The 17822-nt window shown below is 46.8% G+C and overlaps 1 protein-coding gene across 1 annotated transcript in view; it reads left to right on the top strand.

The window, feature by feature from the left end:
- Positions 1 to 17396, top strand: part of LOC121533867 (PH domain leucine-rich repeat protein phosphatase 1) — a 43333-nt gene extending 25937 nt beyond the window's left edge. Inside the window, exons 6-17 of the mRNA XM_041840178.2 lie at positions 1047 to 1274; positions 3807 to 4009; positions 5090 to 5150; positions 6778 to 6873; positions 6975 to 7130; positions 11586 to 11786; positions 12116 to 12278; positions 12859 to 12989; positions 13770 to 13886; positions 14279 to 14473; positions 14587 to 14836; positions 14921 to 17396. Coding sequence (XP_041696112.2) covers positions 1047 to 1274; positions 3807 to 4009; positions 5090 to 5150; positions 6778 to 6873; positions 6975 to 7130; positions 11586 to 11786; positions 12116 to 12278; positions 12859 to 12989; positions 13770 to 13886; positions 14279 to 14473; positions 14587 to 14836; positions 14921 to 16315 — 3196 coding nt within the window. The 3' untranslated portion in view covers positions 16316 to 17396. The remainder of the gene's footprint in view (positions 1 to 1046; positions 1275 to 3806; positions 4010 to 5089; positions 5151 to 6777; positions 6874 to 6974; positions 7131 to 11585; positions 11787 to 12115; positions 12279 to 12858; positions 12990 to 13769; positions 13887 to 14278; positions 14474 to 14586; positions 14837 to 14920) is intronic.
- The last annotated feature ends 426 nt before the right edge of the window (positions 17397 to 17822 follow it).

Below are 17822 nucleotides of genomic sequence, written 5' to 3'. Positions count from 1 at the left end.
GGCAGAATACCTGACCACTGTGACTGACCCAAACTTAAGGAAAGCTTTGACTATATACAGACTCAGTGAGCATAGCCTTGCTATTGAGAAAGCCCGCCGTAGGCAGACCTGGCTCTCAAGAGAAGACAGGCTATGTGCACACTGCCCACAAAATGAGGTGGAACCTGAGCTGCACTTCCTAACCTCCTGCCAAATGTATGACCATAGAGACACATATTTCCCTCAGATTACACAGACCTACAAAGAATTTGAAAACAAATCCAATTTTGATAAACTCCCTTATCTACTGGGTGAAATACCACAGTGTGCCATCACAGCAGCAAGATTTGTGACCTGTTGCCACATGAAAAGGGCAACCAGTGAAGAACAAACACCATTGTAAATATAACCCATATTTATGTTTATTTATTTTCCCATTTGTACTTTAACTATTGGCACATTGTTACAACACTGTATATAGACATAATATGACATTTGAAATGTCTTTATTTTTTTGGGAACTTCTGAGTGTAATGTTTACTGTTAATATTTATTGTCTATTTCACTTTTGTTTACTATCTACTTCACTTGCTTTGGCAATGTTAACATACGTTTCCCATGCCAATAAAGCCCTTAAATTGAAAATTGAAATTGAATTGATAGGGAGAAGAGAGAGGGAGCAAATAAATGGAATTCAAGTAATTGAAACGACATTGGTCAATTAGTTGTTTTATAACCCCCCTCCCCCCAAAAAAGACATTCAGTTAATCGCTCAGCACTAGTGTTGGGTTTTGTGCTGTTGCCCAGTCCGTCCACTACAGAATAACCAGGATGTGAGTAGTTGGTGGGAATCCTGCAGTAATAGGATCTGAAAGATTTTGCCTTTTTAAAGTTGAAATTCTAATCTCTCTCTATTTGCAATGTCCCTCGTGGAAAAAAACACAAGTTTTACATGTCACATAAAATCAGGCACGATAACAGAAAGCTCATGTGAAGGTTACACACACACAATCCCCTCTCCCACTGAGCTCCATACTAACCCCCTCTCTCCGTCTCCTCCTCCCCAGCCTGCAGACCCTGCTTCTGGACGGTAACTCTCTGAGCTCCCTGCCTGCTGAGCTGGGCTCCCTGGAGGCCCTGACCTACCTGGGCCTGTCCTTCAACCTGTTCAGCTGCGTACCTCCAGCCCTGGAGAGACTCAGGAGGGTGGAGAGGCTCTGTCTGGCCGGGAATCAGCTCTCCTCTCTGGATATGGCCGGCCTGCAGTGGCTCCCCCACCGACACATAGATCTCAGGTATATTACTTTGTAAATAAGTGTTTTAATTAGTTCTTTCAAGTGTTTTGCTCTGTTCCCGACTTGGAATTCTGAGTTGGATGACCATTCAAAACCAATTTTCCCAGTCGGAGCTCGTTTTTTTCCCAGAGTTTCCAGTTGTTTTGAACGCAGCCGAAGTAATGATGGATTGACAGCATGGCCAATGTATTCAACCTTTTCTGGCCCATGGTGTTGCATGTGAATGTTTATCCTTTTAAGCTTGGAAAAGAGACCCTTAAACCCAGACTTGGACCACACACCCTCTCCACCGAATAGAAGGGGAAGCAAAATCGTGATTGCTCTGCAACGCTTGCAGTTAGCCATTAGTAGTGTCCACATGAGTGACAGAACACTGAGCCAATCACGGTGCAACTAGAGAAGATTACCAACTCCTACGCTTTGTATTTTCCGCTGGCTGCTCCTCCACCACAGAAAGCACTGAGCTAGGCTGAAACACCTGCATTTTGGAGCTGTCTTACTCAAGAAAGCAAAAAAGAGACCATGTTTGTGTGTGGCTTTATTAACTCAATACATTTTTATTTACATTGTTTGCAAACTGATATGTGACACGTATTAATGCCAAATAACATGCAAAACAGGTGGGGCTCAAAACAGGTGGGGCTCTGCCACCTGCCCTGAATGATGGGTCACCACTGGTAATAAGAATACTTTTGCTACACTGAGTATACCAAATATTATGAACACCTGCTCTTTCCATGACATAGACTGACCAGGTGTATCCAGGTGAAAGATATGATCCCTTATTGTGACTTGTTAAATCCACTTCAACCAGTGTAGATGAAGGGGAGGAGTCAGGTTAAAGAATGATTTTTAAGCCTTGAGACAATTGATGGATTGTGTACAGTCGTGGTCAAAAGTTTTGAGAATGACACAAATATAAAATTTTCACAAAGTCTGCTGCCTCAGTTTTTATTTTGGCAATCTGCATATACTCCAGAATGTTATGAAGAGTGATCAGATGAATTGCAATTAATTGCAAAGTCCCTCTTTGCCATGAAAATGAACTTAATCCTCAAAACAAATGTCCACTGCATTTCAGCCCTACCACAAAAGGACCAGCTGACATCATGTCAGTGATTATCTCGTTAACACAGGTGAGAGTGTTGACGAGGACAAGGCTGGAGATCACTCTGTCATGCTGATTGAGTTAGAATAACAGACTGGATGCTTTAAAAGGAGGGTGGTGCTTGAAATCATTGTTCTTCCTCTGTTAACCATGGTTAAGGGGCAAGAAAGTCCAGCAAGCGCCAGGACTGTCTCCTAAAGTTGATTCCGCTGCGGGATCGGGGCACCACCAGTGCAGAGCTTGCTCAGGAATGGCAGCAGGCAGGTGTGAGTGCATCTGCACACACAGTGAGGCTAATACTTTTGGAGGATGGCCTGGTGTCAAGAAGTGCAGCGAGGAAGCCACTTCTCTCCAGGAAAAACATCAGGGACAGACTGATATTCTGCAAAAGGTACAGGGATTGGACTGCTGAGGACTGGGGTAAAGTCATTTTCTCTGATGAATCCCCTTGCCGATTGTTTGGGGCATTCGGAAAAAAGCTTGTCCGGAAAAGACAAGGTGAGCGCTACCATCAGTCCTGTGTCATGCCAACAGTAAAGCATCCTGAGACCACCTTGCCATAAGGCAAAAGTGATAACTCAGTGGCTCGGGGAACAAAACATTGACATTTTGGGTCCATGGCCAGGAAACTCCCCAGACCTTAATCCCATTGAGAACTTGTGGTCAATCCTCAAGAGGCGGGTGGACAAACAAAAACCCACAAATTCTGACAAACTCCAAGCATTGATAATGCAAGAATGGGCTGCCATCAGTCAGGATGTGGCCCAGAAGTTAGTTGACAGCATGCCAGGGCGGATTGCAGAGGTCTTGAAAAATAAGGGTCAACACCGCAAATATTGAGTCTTTGCATAAACTTAATGTAATTGTCAATAAAAGCCTTTGACACTTATGGAATGCTTGTAATTATACTTCAGTATACCATAGTAACATCTGACAAAAATATCTAAAAACACTGAAGCAGCAAACTTTGTGAAGACCAATACTTGTGTCATTCTCAAAACTTTTGACCACGACTGTATTTAAGTGCTTTTGAACGGGGTATGGTAGTAGGTACCAGGCACACCAGTTTGAGTGTGTCAAGAACTGCAACGCTGCTGGGTTTTTCATGTTCAACAGTTTCCCGTGTGTATCAGTAATGGTCCACCACCCAAAGGACATCCAGCCAACTTGACACTACTGTGGAAAGCATTGGAGTCAACATGGGCCAGCATCCCTGTCGAACACTTTCGACACCTTGTAGAGTCCATGCCCTGACGAATTGAGGCTGTTCTGAGGGCAAAAGGGGTTCAACTCAATATCAACATGTAAAAACTTGTGGAAAATGTCTGTTTTGAAAAGTAAATCTCACTAAATGATCACTCTCCATTCTCTAACCCCCTTTCTCTCGCTCTCTCTCTCTCTCCCTCCCTCCCTCTTTGTTGTAGGTTGAACAGGCTCCAGAGGGTGGTGGTTGGGGAGGCTGGCCTGCTGAGCCACGTGGCCCAGTTAGATGTGCGGGATGCTGGGTTGGAGGAGCTTGACGTCAGGTCCCTATCCAGGCTGGAGCTCCTACGCTGTGACAGAAACACACTCACACTCCTCAGAGTCAGCGGCCTAGCACTCAAGGGCCTGTACACAGCACACAACGGTACACATACACATACCGCTCATGCATGTACACTCACAAACATGAACACTTTATATAGTAATTATCCACATTGCAAACAGTTGAGAGACATGTACAGACACATACGCACATACAGGTAACTGCCAAAATACAGTAAACACCAACATAGTGTCCATTTTTTTATTTTTTTATTTTACCCCCTTTTTCTCCCCAATTTCGTGGTATCCAATTGGTAGTTACAGTCTTGTCCCATCGCTGCAACTCCCGTACGGACACGGGAGAGGCGAAGGTCGAGAGTCATGCGTCCTCCGAAACACAACCTAACTGAGCCGCACTGCTTTTTACACAGTGCCCACACCAATGTGCCGGAGGAAACACCGTACACCTGGCGACCAAGTCAGCGTGCACTGCGCCCGGCCCGCCAAAGGAGTCGCTAGTGCGCGATGGACGGCGCTGGGCCAATTGTGCGCCGCCCCATGGGTCTCCCGGTCGCGGCCAGCTGCGACAGAGCCTGGACTCGAACCAGGATCTCTAGTGGCACAGCTAGCACTGCGATGCAGTGCCTTAGACGACTGCCCCACTCGGGAGGCCCCAACATAGTGTCTTGATAGGGCGTTGGGCCACCACGAGCCAGAACGGTTCAATGGGCCTTGGCATATATTCTACAAGTGTCTGGAACTCTATCGGAGGGATACGACACCATTCTTCCATGAGAAATTCCATATTTTTGATGTTTTGTTGATGGTGGTGGGAACCGCTGTCTCAGGCACCGCTTCAGAATCTACCATAAGTTTTCAATTGGGTTGAGATCTCGTGACTGAGACACACACCCTTTAAACCCCCTATGCTCCTTTGAGACCCCTCTTTTAAAATCACTGAGATCTCTTTTAACCATGGTAGCCAAAATAATGGGCAACTGGGCATTTTTATACATGCCCTAAGCATGATTGGATGTTAATTGCTTAATTAACTCAGGAACCACACCTGTGTGGAAGTACCTGCTTTCAATATACTTTGTATCCCTCATTTACTCAAGTGTTTCCTTTATTTTGGCAGTTCCCTGTATATACTGTATTGATGGGGTGTTGTTTTTTTTTCCAGAGCTGAGAGCGCTGGAGGTGTTTCCTGTTCCAGAGAGCCTCACTGTTGTGGACGTGTCCAGGTAAGAGCCACACAGTTCACAATCGATGGATGGATACTTGAATGGGTAGAGAATATACAAGTGATTGATTGTTTTAACTGACCTATTGGTTGATGGACAGAGAGAAGAGATAGATTCATAGTGACTGATTGCTGTCTGTGTTGTGTTGTAGGAACCGTCTGGACTGTGTGCCTGTCTGAGTGTGTTGTGTTTAGGGCTGGGAATAACCAGGGACTTCATAATACGATATTATCGCGGTACTTAGTTGCCGATACGATATGTATTGCGATTCTCATGATTCTATATGTATTGCAATTCGATATTGCGATTTGATGTTCCAAACATATTGCTCACTATACAATGGGTGTACAAATCATTAAGAACACCTGCTCTTTCCATGACATAGACTGAATCTAGGTGAAAGATATGATCCCTTATTGATGTCAGTTGTTAAATCCACTTCAATCAGTGTAGATAAAGGGGTGTGTTTGTGTCAAGAACTGCAACGCTGCTGGGCATTTCACACTCAACAACTTCACGTGTGTATCAAGAATGGTCCACCACCCAAATGACATCCAGCCAACTTGACACAACTTTGGGAAGCATTGGGAGTCAACATGGGCTAGCATCCCTGTGGAACACTTTCAACACCTTGTAGAGTCCATGCCCCGACGAATTGAGTCTGTTCTAAGGGCAAAAGGGGGTGCAACTCATTATTAGGAGCGTGTTCTTAATATTTTTACACTCAGTGTATGTCTGCTGCTGAGAGATAAGACAGCATGAGAAAACACGTTTTGATCAGTCAGGGAAATAAAAGTGCTAAAAACATGTTGCTCACTATTTGAAAAGATGGAGAACAAGCTAACGCTATCCACTGTAGCAATTTTTTTTTTTTTTACACGTCGAAACTTGGAGCCAAATATGGATACAATATCGTCCCAAACAAATATTGCATTATGTAACTATAGAATGTTTTTGTTTTTTTACTATTGTGTTGTAGGACCCGTCTGGACTGTGTGCCTGTCTGGCTATGTTGTGTTGTAGGACCCGTCTGGACTGTGTGCCTGTCTGGCTATGTTGTGTTGTAGGAACCATCTGGACTGTGTGCCTGTCTGGCTATGTTGTGTTGTAGGAACCATCTGGACTGTGTGCCTGTCTGGCTATGTTGTGTTGTAGGAACCATCTGGACTGTGTGCCTGTCTGGCTATGTTGTGTTGTAGGAACCATCTGGACTGTGTGCCTGTCTGGCTATGTTGTGTTGTAGGAACCATCTGGACTGTGTGCCTGTCTGGCTATGTTGTGTTGTAGGAACCATCTGGACTGTGTGCCTGTCTGGCTATGTTGTGTTGTAGGAACCATCTGGACTGTGTGCCTGTCTGGCTATGTTGTGTTGTAGGAACCATCTGGACTGTGTGCCTGTCTGGCTATGTTGTGTTGTAGGAACCATCTGGACTGTGTGCCTGTCTGGCTATGTTGTGTTGTAGGAACCATCTGGACTGTGTGCCTGTCTGGCTATGTTGTGTTGTAGGAACCATGTGGACTGTGTGCCTGACTATGTTGTGTTGTAGGAACCATCTGGACTGTGTGCCTGACTATGTTGTGTTGTAGGAACCATCTGGACTGTGTGCCTGACTATGTTGTGTTGTAGGAACCATCTGGACTGTGTGCCTGACTGGGTGTGTGAGAGCACCCGACTAGAGGTCCTGGACATCAGCCACAACAACATCAAAGAGCTACCCATACAGTGAGTAATATACAGATATACTCCACATTCTCACACAGAGTTCTACTGTACATACACCCTCTCTCTCTCTTTCTGACTGTGCTGTATTGTGTGTCCTGTAGTTTATTCTGCAATGCTAGTCTTCGTAAGCTGCTGGTGGGGTGTAACGTTCTGCGTAGACTACCTGAGAGGCTGGAGAAATCTCAGCTAGAGGTTCTAGACGTACAACACAACCTGCTAACTGAGCTACCACACAACCTCTTCATTAAGGCCCAGAGGTAGGCTACACACACACACACATTGGGATACACACACTCTGGGAGAAACACACACACACACAGATACTGGGACGCGCACACACAGCTACTGGGACACACATACATACACACACAGGTACTTGGACAAACACACACAGATACTGGGACACACACAAATCAAATCACATTTTATTTGTCACGTGCCGAAAACAACAGGTGTAGACGTTACCGTGAAATGCTTACTTACAAGCCCTTAACCAACAATGCAGAGTTTTTTAAAAGTAAGAAAATATTTGAAAAAATACTATAAAAAAATAACAATAACAAGGCTATATACAAGGGGTACCGGTACCGAGTCAATATGCGGGGGTAGAGGTTAGTCGAGGTAATTGAGGTAATATGTACACTACCATTCAAAAGTTTGGGGTCACTTAGAAATGTCCTTATTTTCGAAAGAAAAGCTATTTCTTTGTCCATTAAAATAACATCAAATTGATCCGAAATACAGGATAGATATTGTTAATGTTGTAAATGGCTATTGTAGCTGGAAACGGCTGATTTTTAATGGCATATCTACATAGGCATGCAGAGGCCCATTATCAGCAACCATCAGTCCTGTGTTCCAATGGCACGTTGTGTTTGCTAATCCAAGTTTGTCATTTTAAAAGGCTAATTGATCATTAGAAAACCCTTTTGCAATTATGTTAGCACAGCTGAAAACTGTTGTGCTGATTAAAGATTAGTATCTGGAGCATCAGCAATTGTGGGTTCGATTACAGGCTCAAAATGGGCAGAAACAAAGAACCTTCTTCTGAAACTCGTCAGTCTATTCTTGTTCTGAGAAATGAAGGCTAATCCATGTGAGAAATTGCCAAGAAACTGAAGATCTCTTACAACGCTGTGTACTACTCCCTTCACAGAACAGCGCAAACTGGCTCTAACCAGAATAGAAAGAGGAGTGGGAGGCCCCAGTGCACAACTGAGCAAGAGGACAAATACATTAGAGTGTCTAGTTTGAGAAACAGGCGCCTCACAGGTCCTCAACTGGCAGCTTCATGAAATAGTGCCCACAAAACACCAGTCTCAACGTCAACAGTGAAGCGGTGACTCCGGGATGCTGACCTTCTAGGCAGAGTTGCAAAGAAAAAGCCATATCTCAGACTGCCCATCTTAATCTTTTATTTTTATTGGCCAGTCTGAGATATGGCTTTTTCTTTGCAACTCTGCCTAGAAGGTCAGCATCCCGGAGTAGCCTCTTCACTGTTGACGTTGAGACTGGTGTTTGATCTTCATTTTCTTGGCAATTTCTTGCATGGAATAACCATCATTTCTCAGAACAAGAATAGACTGACGAGTTTCAGAAGAAAGTTATTTGTTTCTGGCCATTTTGAGCCTGTAATCGAACCCAAATTGCTGATGCTCCAGATACTCAACTAGTCTCAAGAAGGCCAGTTTTATTGCTTCTTTAATCAGCACAACAGTTTTCAGCTGTGCTAACATAATTGCAAAAGGGTTTTCTAATGATCAATTAACCTTTTAAAATTATAAACTTGGATTAGGAAACACAACGTTCCATTGGAACACAGGACTGATGGTTGCTGATAATGGGCCTCTGTACGCCTATGTAGATAGGCTACAATAGCCATTTACAACATTAACAATGTCTACACTGTATTTCTGATCAATTTGATGTTATTTTAATAGACAAAAAAATTGCTTTTCTTTCGAAAACAGGGACATTTCTAAGTGATCCCAAACTTTTGAACAGTAGTGTACATGTATGTAGGGATAAAGTGACTGCATAGATAATAAACAGCGAGGGGTAAAAAAGGGGGTCAATGTAAATAGTCTGGGTAGCCAACTGTTTATGGCTTGGGGGTAGAGGCTGTTAAGGAGCCTTTTGAACCTAGACTTGGTGCTCCGGTACCGCTTGCCGTGCGGTAGCAGAGAGAACAGTCTATGACTTGGGTGGCTGGAGTCTGACAATTTTTAGGGCCTTCCTCTGACACCGCCTGGTATAGGTGTCCTGGATGGCAGGAAGCTTGGCCCCAGTGATGTACTGGGCCGTACGCACTACCCTCTGTAGCGCCTTGCGGTCAGATGCCGAGCAGTTGCCATAACAAGCAGTGATGCATCCAATCAGGATGCTCTCAGTGGTGTAGCTATATAACTTTTTGAGGATCTGAGGACCCATGCCAAATCTTTTCAGTCTCCTGGGGGGGAATAGGCGTTGTCATGCCCTCTTCACGACTGTCTTGTTGTGTTTGGACCATGATCGTTTGTTAGTGATGTGGACACCAATGATCATGAAGCTCTTGACCCGCTCCACTACAGCCCTGTCAATGTGAATGGGGGCGTGCTCGGCCCTCCTTTTTCCTGTAGTCCACGATCAGCTCCTTTGTCTTGCTCATGTTGAGGGAGAGGTTGTTGACCCCTCCACCACACAGCCAGGTATCTGACCTCCCTATAGACTGTCTCATCATTGTCGGTGATCAGGCCTACCACCATTTTGTTGTCTGCAAACATAATGATGATTTTGGATTTGTGCGTGGCCACGCAGTCGTGGGTGAACAGGGACTACAGGAGGGGACTAAGCACGCACCCCTGAGGGGCCCCCGTGTTGAGGATCAGCGTGGCAGATGTGTTGTTGCCTACCCTTACCACCTGGGGGCGACCCGTCAGGAAGTCCAGGATCCAGTTGCAGAGGGAGGTGTTTAATCCCAGGGTCCTTAGCTTAGTGATGAGCTCTGAGGGCACTATGGTGTTGAATGCAGTGGGAAAGGGCAGTGTGGCGTGCAATAGAGATTGCATCCTCTGTTGGGGCAGTATGCAAATTGTAGTGGGTCTAGGGTTTCTGGGATGATGGTGGCGTGAGCAATGACCAGCCTTTCAAAGCACTTCATAGCTACAGACGTGAGTGCTACGGGACGATAGTCATTTATGCAGGTTACCTTGGTGTTCTTGGGCACAGGGACTATGGTGTTCTGCTTGAAACGTAGGTATTACAGACTCCGTCAAGGAGAGGTTGAAAATATCAGTGAAGACACTTGCCAGTTGGTCAGCGCATGCTCTGAGTACGCGTCCTGGTAATCCGTCTGGCCCTGCAGCTGCAGCCTTGTGAATGTTGACCTGTTTAAAGGTCTTACTCACATCGGCTACAGAAAGTGTGATCACACAGTCATCCGGAACAGCTGGTGATCTCATGCATGGTTTAGTGTTGTCTGCCTCAAAGCGAGCATAGAAGGCATTCAGCTCATCTGGTAGGCTCGAATCACTGGGCAGCTCGCAGCTGGGTTTCCCTTTGTAATCCGTAATAGTTTGCGGCATGAGAGCGTCACCACATCCGACGAGCGTCAGAGCCATTGTAGTAGGATTCAATCTTAGTCCTGTATTGACGCTTTGCCTGTTTGATGATTCGTCGGAGGGCATAGCATAATTTATTATAAGCGTCTGGATTAGTGTCCTGCTCCTTGAAAGTGGCAGCTCTAGCCTTTAGCTCAGTGCGGATGTTGCTTGTAATCCATGGATTCTGGTTGGGATATGAATGTACGGTCACTGGGGACGACGTCGCCAATGCACTTATTGATGAAGCCGGTGACTGATGTGGTATACTCCACAATGCCATCGTGTGAATGCCGGAACATATTCCAGTCTGTGCTAGCAAAACAGTCCTGTAGCTTAGCATCCGCGTCATCTGACCACTTCTGTATTGAGCGAGTCACTGGTACTTCCTGCTTGAGTTTTTGCTTGTAAGCAGGAATCAGGAGGATAGAATGATGGTCGGATTTGCCAAATGGAGGGCGGGGGAGAGCTTTGTACGCATCTCTGTGTGTGGAGTAAAGGTGGTCTATATAGTTTTTTCCCCCTCTGGTTGCACATGTGACATGCTGGTAGAAATTAGGTAAAACGGATGTAAGTTTTCCTGCATTAACGTCCTCTGGGTGAGCATTCTCTTGTTTGCTTATGGCCTTATTCAGCTCATGAAGTGCGGTCTTAGTGCCTGCATCGGTTTGTGGTGATAAATAGACAGCTACGAAAAATATAGATAAAAACTATCTTGGTAAATAGTGTGGTCTACAGCTTATCATGAGGTACTCTACCTCAGGCGAGTAAGACTTCCTTAATATTAGAGATCGTGCACCAGCTGTTATTGACAAATAGACACAGACCTCCACCCCTCGTCTTACCTAAGGTAGCTGTTCTGTCTTGCCGATGTACGGAAAACCCAGCCAACTGTATATTATGCATGTCGTCGTTCAGCCATGACTCGGTGAAACATAACATTATAGTTTTTTTTTATGTCCCGTTGGTAGGATTGTCTGGAACGGAGCTCATCCAGTTTATTCTCCAGTGATTGCACATTCGCCAGTAGGGGACACACACACACACACACACAGGTACTGGGACACACACACACACCTTCCCTGTCTACCTCTTTAGCTACTTACTAACGTTGTTGGTTGGTTTTCCTCACAGCTTGCGCTACCTGAACGCATCAGCCAATAAGCTGGAGTGCCTCCCTCCAGCCAACCTATCAGAGGAGAGCTTCAGCAGCCTGCAGGAGCTGTATCTGACCAATAACAGCCTGACGGACAAGAGTGTCCCCCTGCTGATTGGCCACGCCCACCTCAGGGTGCTGCACTTGGCCTACAACCAGCTACAGACATTCCCAGCCAGGTCTCACACACACACACACACACACACACACACACACACACTGGGACAGACGCACGCGCACACATACATTCACACACACACGCTCTCTCTTTTACTGTCTTATTTGTCATGCACACACATTTGAAAACCCTTCTATTTCTCACCCTTTCCCTCTCTCTCTCTTTCTTTGTTTCTCTCTGTGGGAGGGGGGCTGGTTTTAACTTTGTAGGCACTGCTGTGGAGTGACATTTTACTTAATGGCATTTGAGTTTGCTATGTATGTACAGTAGTTAAATGGTGCCAATAAAGGTTTTCTAAAAATCGAAATGGCTCCCTCCCTCCCACCGCAGTAAGATGGCTCGGTTGGAGCAGCTAGAGGAACTGGACCTCAGTGGGAACAGGCTGAGAGCGGTGCCCACCACCATCCTGAGCTGCAGGCGCATGCACACACTCTCTGCCCACTCCAACAACATCACTGTCTTCCCTGAGGTCCTCCAGCTTCAAGACATGAAGGTAGGACAGACACAACACACACACTCACACGCACACGCACACGCACGGATGCACACCCTCTCCTGATACTCTGACTTCATGGTTGAGGTTCCCATGGTCCTGTTTAGCAGTGTTCAGGTCTGTCACATTAACCAGGGTATGTCAGGCCATTCTCTGGATGCGTCCCAGATGGCACCCTATTCCCAATATAGTGCACTACTTTTGACCAGGGTCTATATCGCTCAAACTCAACTCTGGACCTTGAAGCCAGTTACACTCCTTTTTCCATTGTTCCCCTCTAGTCAGGGACTGATTTAGACCTGGGACACCAGTTGGGTGCAATTAATTATCAGGTGGAACAGAAAAACAGCAGGTTCCGGACCTTGTAGGGTAAGTGTTGAATACCCATGGTCTATAGGGTTCTGCCATTTGGGACGCAACCTCTGTAATCTCATAAATATATCCCCTAATCTGAGATTGCTGTGAAAACACACACTATTAATAACCCTAACATCTGATCTTGGCCAGTGTGTCTTTGACCTCTTTCTCTTTCCCTCTCTGTCTTACTCCCTCTCTCCCTCTCCCTTCCTCCTTCCTGCAGTGTGTGGATCTAAGCTGTAATGAGTTGTGTGAAGTAGTCCTCCCAGAGACTCTGCCTCCTAAACTACAGGAGCTGGACCTGACAGGCAACCCCCGCCTCAACCTGGACCACCGGAGCCTCGAGCTGCTCAAGTAAGAACACACACAGTCAAACTCACACACCATAATGCGTGCACACCAACCTGGTCTCAGAGCATTTCTGTACGTAAATCAGAGACACTCCATTTAGTAAGATATGTTACGTTGCGTATAGTATGTATTAATTTGTGGATGTCCATCACCCATTTCATATGATATGTTACGAATTACAATTCATATTATATGCTACGAATTTGCAAAACGTATGATATTTTTTACGAATTCTAGCTAGGTGGCTAACGTTAGCTAGCTCACTATAGGGTTATAGGGTTAGGTTAAAGGGTTAAGGTTAGGTTTAAGGGAAGGATTAGCTAAAAGGGTTAAGGTTAGGGTTAGGGTTAGGGGAAGGATTAGCTAACATGCTAAGTAGCTAAAAAGTAGTAAGTAGTTGAAAATGCTAAAGTTGTCCGTGATGTGATTCGAACTCGCAACCTTTGGGTTGCTAGACGTTTGTGTTATACGCCCGACCAACCACCCTCATTTCGTTTTTGCCTTACGCAACCATCTGTCTTATTTAACCATACCAAACTTAACAGATAATAAATGGAGTCCCTCGGATTTACGTACAGAATAATACGAAATGCTCTGAGACCAGGTTGTGGACACTAACACACACAAGATTACACGCACACCCACACAATGCACACATCAACAAATGTAACTTTTTATAAGTCCCTGAGAACATTCTAAACTCACTCTGATGTATTTCTTCCTTCTACTCCTCTCTCCCTCTCCTTCTTTCATCATCTCTCCTCCTCCTTCTCCCTCCTGCAGTAACATTAGGTGTTTCCGTGTGGACCTGTCTCCCTCCTCTCTTTGTGGCAGTGAGGGTCCCGGGGAGCCTGCAGTCTGGAGCCATGGATACACAGAGGCCTCTGGGGTCAACAACAAGTCAGTACCTATCCTCTCTCTCTCTGTCTCTCCCTCTCTCTCTCTCTCTCTCACTCATCTTCCTTTCTCTCTCTCTCCGTCTATCACGCCCTCTCTCGCCCTCTCTCTCTTCATCTATCACTCCATTTCCCTTTATCAATTCAAAGGGCTTTATTGGCATGGGAAACATATGTTTACATTGTCTATTCCACTTGCTTTGGCAATAAACAAAAGGGAAATAAACAAGGGAAATAAACAATCAGAAACTAACAGTAAACAATACACTTTTTATCTCTCTCTTCATCCATCACTCCTCTGTTGGTCTATCTATCTATCTCTGGATAGCCTCTCTTTTGGGAATAGCAGTACAGAGTGTATGTGTGTTATTCCTAACGTATTTGTGTTTGTCTCAGGCTGTGTGTAGCAGCCCTGGCATTGGATAGTTTCTGTGGAAGCAGGGAGGCTCTGTACGGGGTGTTTGACGGAGACCGGAACGTTGAGGTGCCCTACCTGCTGCAATGCACCATGGGAGACGTGCTGGCTGAGGAACTGCACAAGAGCAAGAACCAAGAGGACTGTATGACCAACACCTTCCTCACCATGCAGAGGTACACACACACACTGTCTTTCTCCCAGATGCACATACACACACACAGTTTCTTTCTTAAACGCATGCACACACACACTAACTCCTGTTCATCTTGTGTTGTTGTTATAACAGGAAGTTGGGCACAGCAGGCCAGAGGCTGGGAGGCTCCGCGGCCCTCTGCCACATCCGCCACGACCTGGTTGCCCCCAGCGACCGTAGCGGTGGCGGCGGGGGCTGTTTCACGGTGACTGCGGCTAACGTGGGACGGTGTCAAGCGGTCTTGTGTCGTGATGGCAAGGCCCTCCCTCTCTCCATCACACACACCGTCAAACAGCAGCCAGAGTACCAAAGAGCACGCCAGCACCACGCTATCATCACTGAGGTACACACACACACACTGTACTGTCTGTATGTCTGTATGTCTGTCGAGAGGTCCTAACACCCCCCCCCACCCCCCACCCCCCAGGACAACAAGGTGAACGGAGTGACTGACTCCACCAGGATCATGGGCTACTCCTTCCTGTGTCCCGCCGTGACCCCACGACCCCACGTCTCCACGGTAACCCTCACCCCGCAGGATGAGTTCTTCATCCTGGCCAGCCGGGGCTTATGGGATACCATGTCCACCTGCGAGGCAGTGGAGGCGGTGCGTAACGTCCCAGACTCCCTAGCAGCAGCCAAGAAGCTGTGTACGCTGGCGCAGGGCTACGGCTGTCCTGACAGTCTGTGTGCCGTGGTGGTGCAGCTGAGTATCACTGAAGAGTGCTGCTGCTGTGAGCCCCCCCCACCCAGCCCTGGGCCCGGCCTGGAAACACACACACAACACACACACACCACTGGTAACACACACCACCACCCCAGCTACTGCTCAGCGGATGGAACTCTACCATTACCGCCTCCGGCGATGGGGACAGGAAGTGAGGTCAGCAGTGAGGTCAGCACGTCGGAGATGAGCAGTGAGGTGGGGTCGACGGCGTCGTCGGACGAGCCAGCCAATCAGACAGAGAAGGGCGTGGCCCCAGGGGGGCGCGGGGGGGTGCTGGGGCGGGGAGCGGGGGTGTACAGAGGTGGAAGAGCAGCGTTCCAGAGGCAGTACTCCGGGGCTCTGTCTGACAACGGGCTGGACAGTGAGGATGAGGAGCCTATAGCTGGGGTGTTTTCTAATGGGAGCAGGGTGGAGGTGGAGGCTGATGTACACTGTCTGAGAGCACGGGCCTGCTCTATACCCATGCCTCACACACACCCTGACCCACACACACACCCCAACCCTCACACACACCCTAACACCTCTGTTTCACAGCAGCCTGAGCCTTTACCTCCACCCGCCTGCCAGTCAGCCCCCACCCCACCCTCGTCCCCCCCTCAGCCGTCTCCTGACCCTCAGCCCAGTCCTAACCCTGACCCTGTAGGAGGAGAGGAGCCTCTGAGGGCTGTAGAGACAGACACTGTAACACCCAAACACACTGGAGTTCAGGGACAGGAGGAGGGGCCTGGAGAGACTGGAGCAAGGCTGTGTGTGATTGGTGGAGAGGCGCAGTTAGGGGCGGGCTCAGGCACTAGCTCGGCCAGCGGGACTCTGGGGCGTAAGGGGCGGGGTAACGGCTCGGTGGCGTGTCAGGGGCGGAGCCAGGATGTGATAGAGGAGGTGGGCGACGCCCCCGTCAGGAAGCAAGGGGGTTACTTCAACGCTCCGGCCCAGCCAGACCCTGACGACAAGCTCATCATTCCCCCTGAGCTGGAGGAGGAAGTCCGGGAGATCATGAAACAACAACAACAGGAGCAGAGTCAGACACACCCCCAGGACCACCAGACATACCCCCAGCCACGGCCTGCAGCAGAATACTATGTCACGCCCTTCTAGCCTCTAGCTCACCATACTGTTCTGTTACAACCCCTTCAGAGCACATTAGACCGCGCCTGTGAAGAATCCCTGCTACGGCTATTATAGAATGTCTGGAGAGGAGTTACCGTATGGTTGTTTCCCAAATGGCACGCTATTCAATATCCCAATGAATGGGATCAGAGATTGAGGAGTTACTCGGGACACTTCACTGGACCTTATTGGTGTGTGTGTACATGCACAGCCCCTCCCGAAACACACCGACCCTCCTGAAGACTGTCCTGAAGAAGCCTCAAACCTGCTAATGGCCAGCAAGACTGTTGTTTTATTTACTTCATTTTATATTCTTAACTTTATGACCCCAGGAAATAAAATACATTTTTATAAACACAGGCATTATTTACTTGCTTCACAAAGTTCAAGTTAATATAATTAATTTCTATCATTTTGTGATGAATGGAGTTAATAAATCACTTTTTTTAATGCAGAAACTTTTATTTGAACTATTATAAAGCTGAATGGTACATTCTGCTAGACTGACTGAACTATTCTTGCTAGAGAGCTATTTTATTTCTGCCAGCCAGGAAGGCAGCCTGAATGTGGCTCCGTCCCAAATGGCACCCTGTTCCCTAGTACACTACTTTTGACCAGAGCCCTGGTCAAAAGTAGTGCACTATATAGGGAATAGGTTGCTATTTGGGCCTGTAGGCCTCTAAAGTGCTAGGGCTGAATGCTAAGTAGACTGCTGCTGAGAGACAGACTAACTCCTAGGAGTTGCATACTCATAAGTGTGACCTAGTAATTGACGTGTACTAATCTTCTCTGAGAGAATTTTTATTTTATTTTTTCAGAAGATTGTTGATACAGACATATGTTGTCTTAGGGAGGGAGGGAGAGATGGATGGAGGGGGTAACAGAGGTAGAAGTGTAAGGACTGGGGAGAACACTGGAAAGAGAGGGGTGGGGGGATAATACTGGTATTACGCAGCTCAATGAATGTGTGATCTAATGAACTCAAACTTCTCGACAAAGGCATTGTTGTATCTAAGCTAATCACACAGGAAAGCTACTTTTTCTATAATAAATCTACATTTTCAAATAATCATAAGGTTGTTGGCTTGTTTTGGGAGAGGTGGGAAGGGGCTACATTTTTAAAAACATTTTAGTCATTTAGCAGACGCTCTTATCCAGAGCGACTTAGTGAGTGCATACATATTTTCATACTGGCCCCCCTTGGGAAATGAACCCACAACCCTGGCGTTGCAAGCACCATGCTCTACCAACTGAGCTACACGGGGCCGTACGAACAATAGGAAGGGGCAGCAGCGATGGTGAGTGTGAAAAGAAAACTGCAAAGTGACTATGGGTGTATAAAATGTTTTTATTATTACTCCCACACTGCTTGGAATGTCTGATGCAACCATGGTGATGTAACTAACTCAACATCATATTCCATTGAGGTCAGAGGTCAAGGCTGCAGGTGCCATTGTGATATTGTTCCAGGCACCGTTACCTCACATTGCAGAAT

The sequence above is a fragment of the Coregonus clupeaformis genome, chromosome 20, assembly GCF_020615455.1.
Source record: "Coregonus clupeaformis isolate EN_2021a chromosome 20, ASM2061545v1, whole genome shotgun sequence".
Lineage (NCBI taxonomy): Eukaryota > Metazoa > Chordata > Actinopteri > Salmoniformes > Salmonidae > Coregonus > Coregonus clupeaformis.
This window is presented reverse-complemented; position numbering and strand designations above follow the sequence as displayed.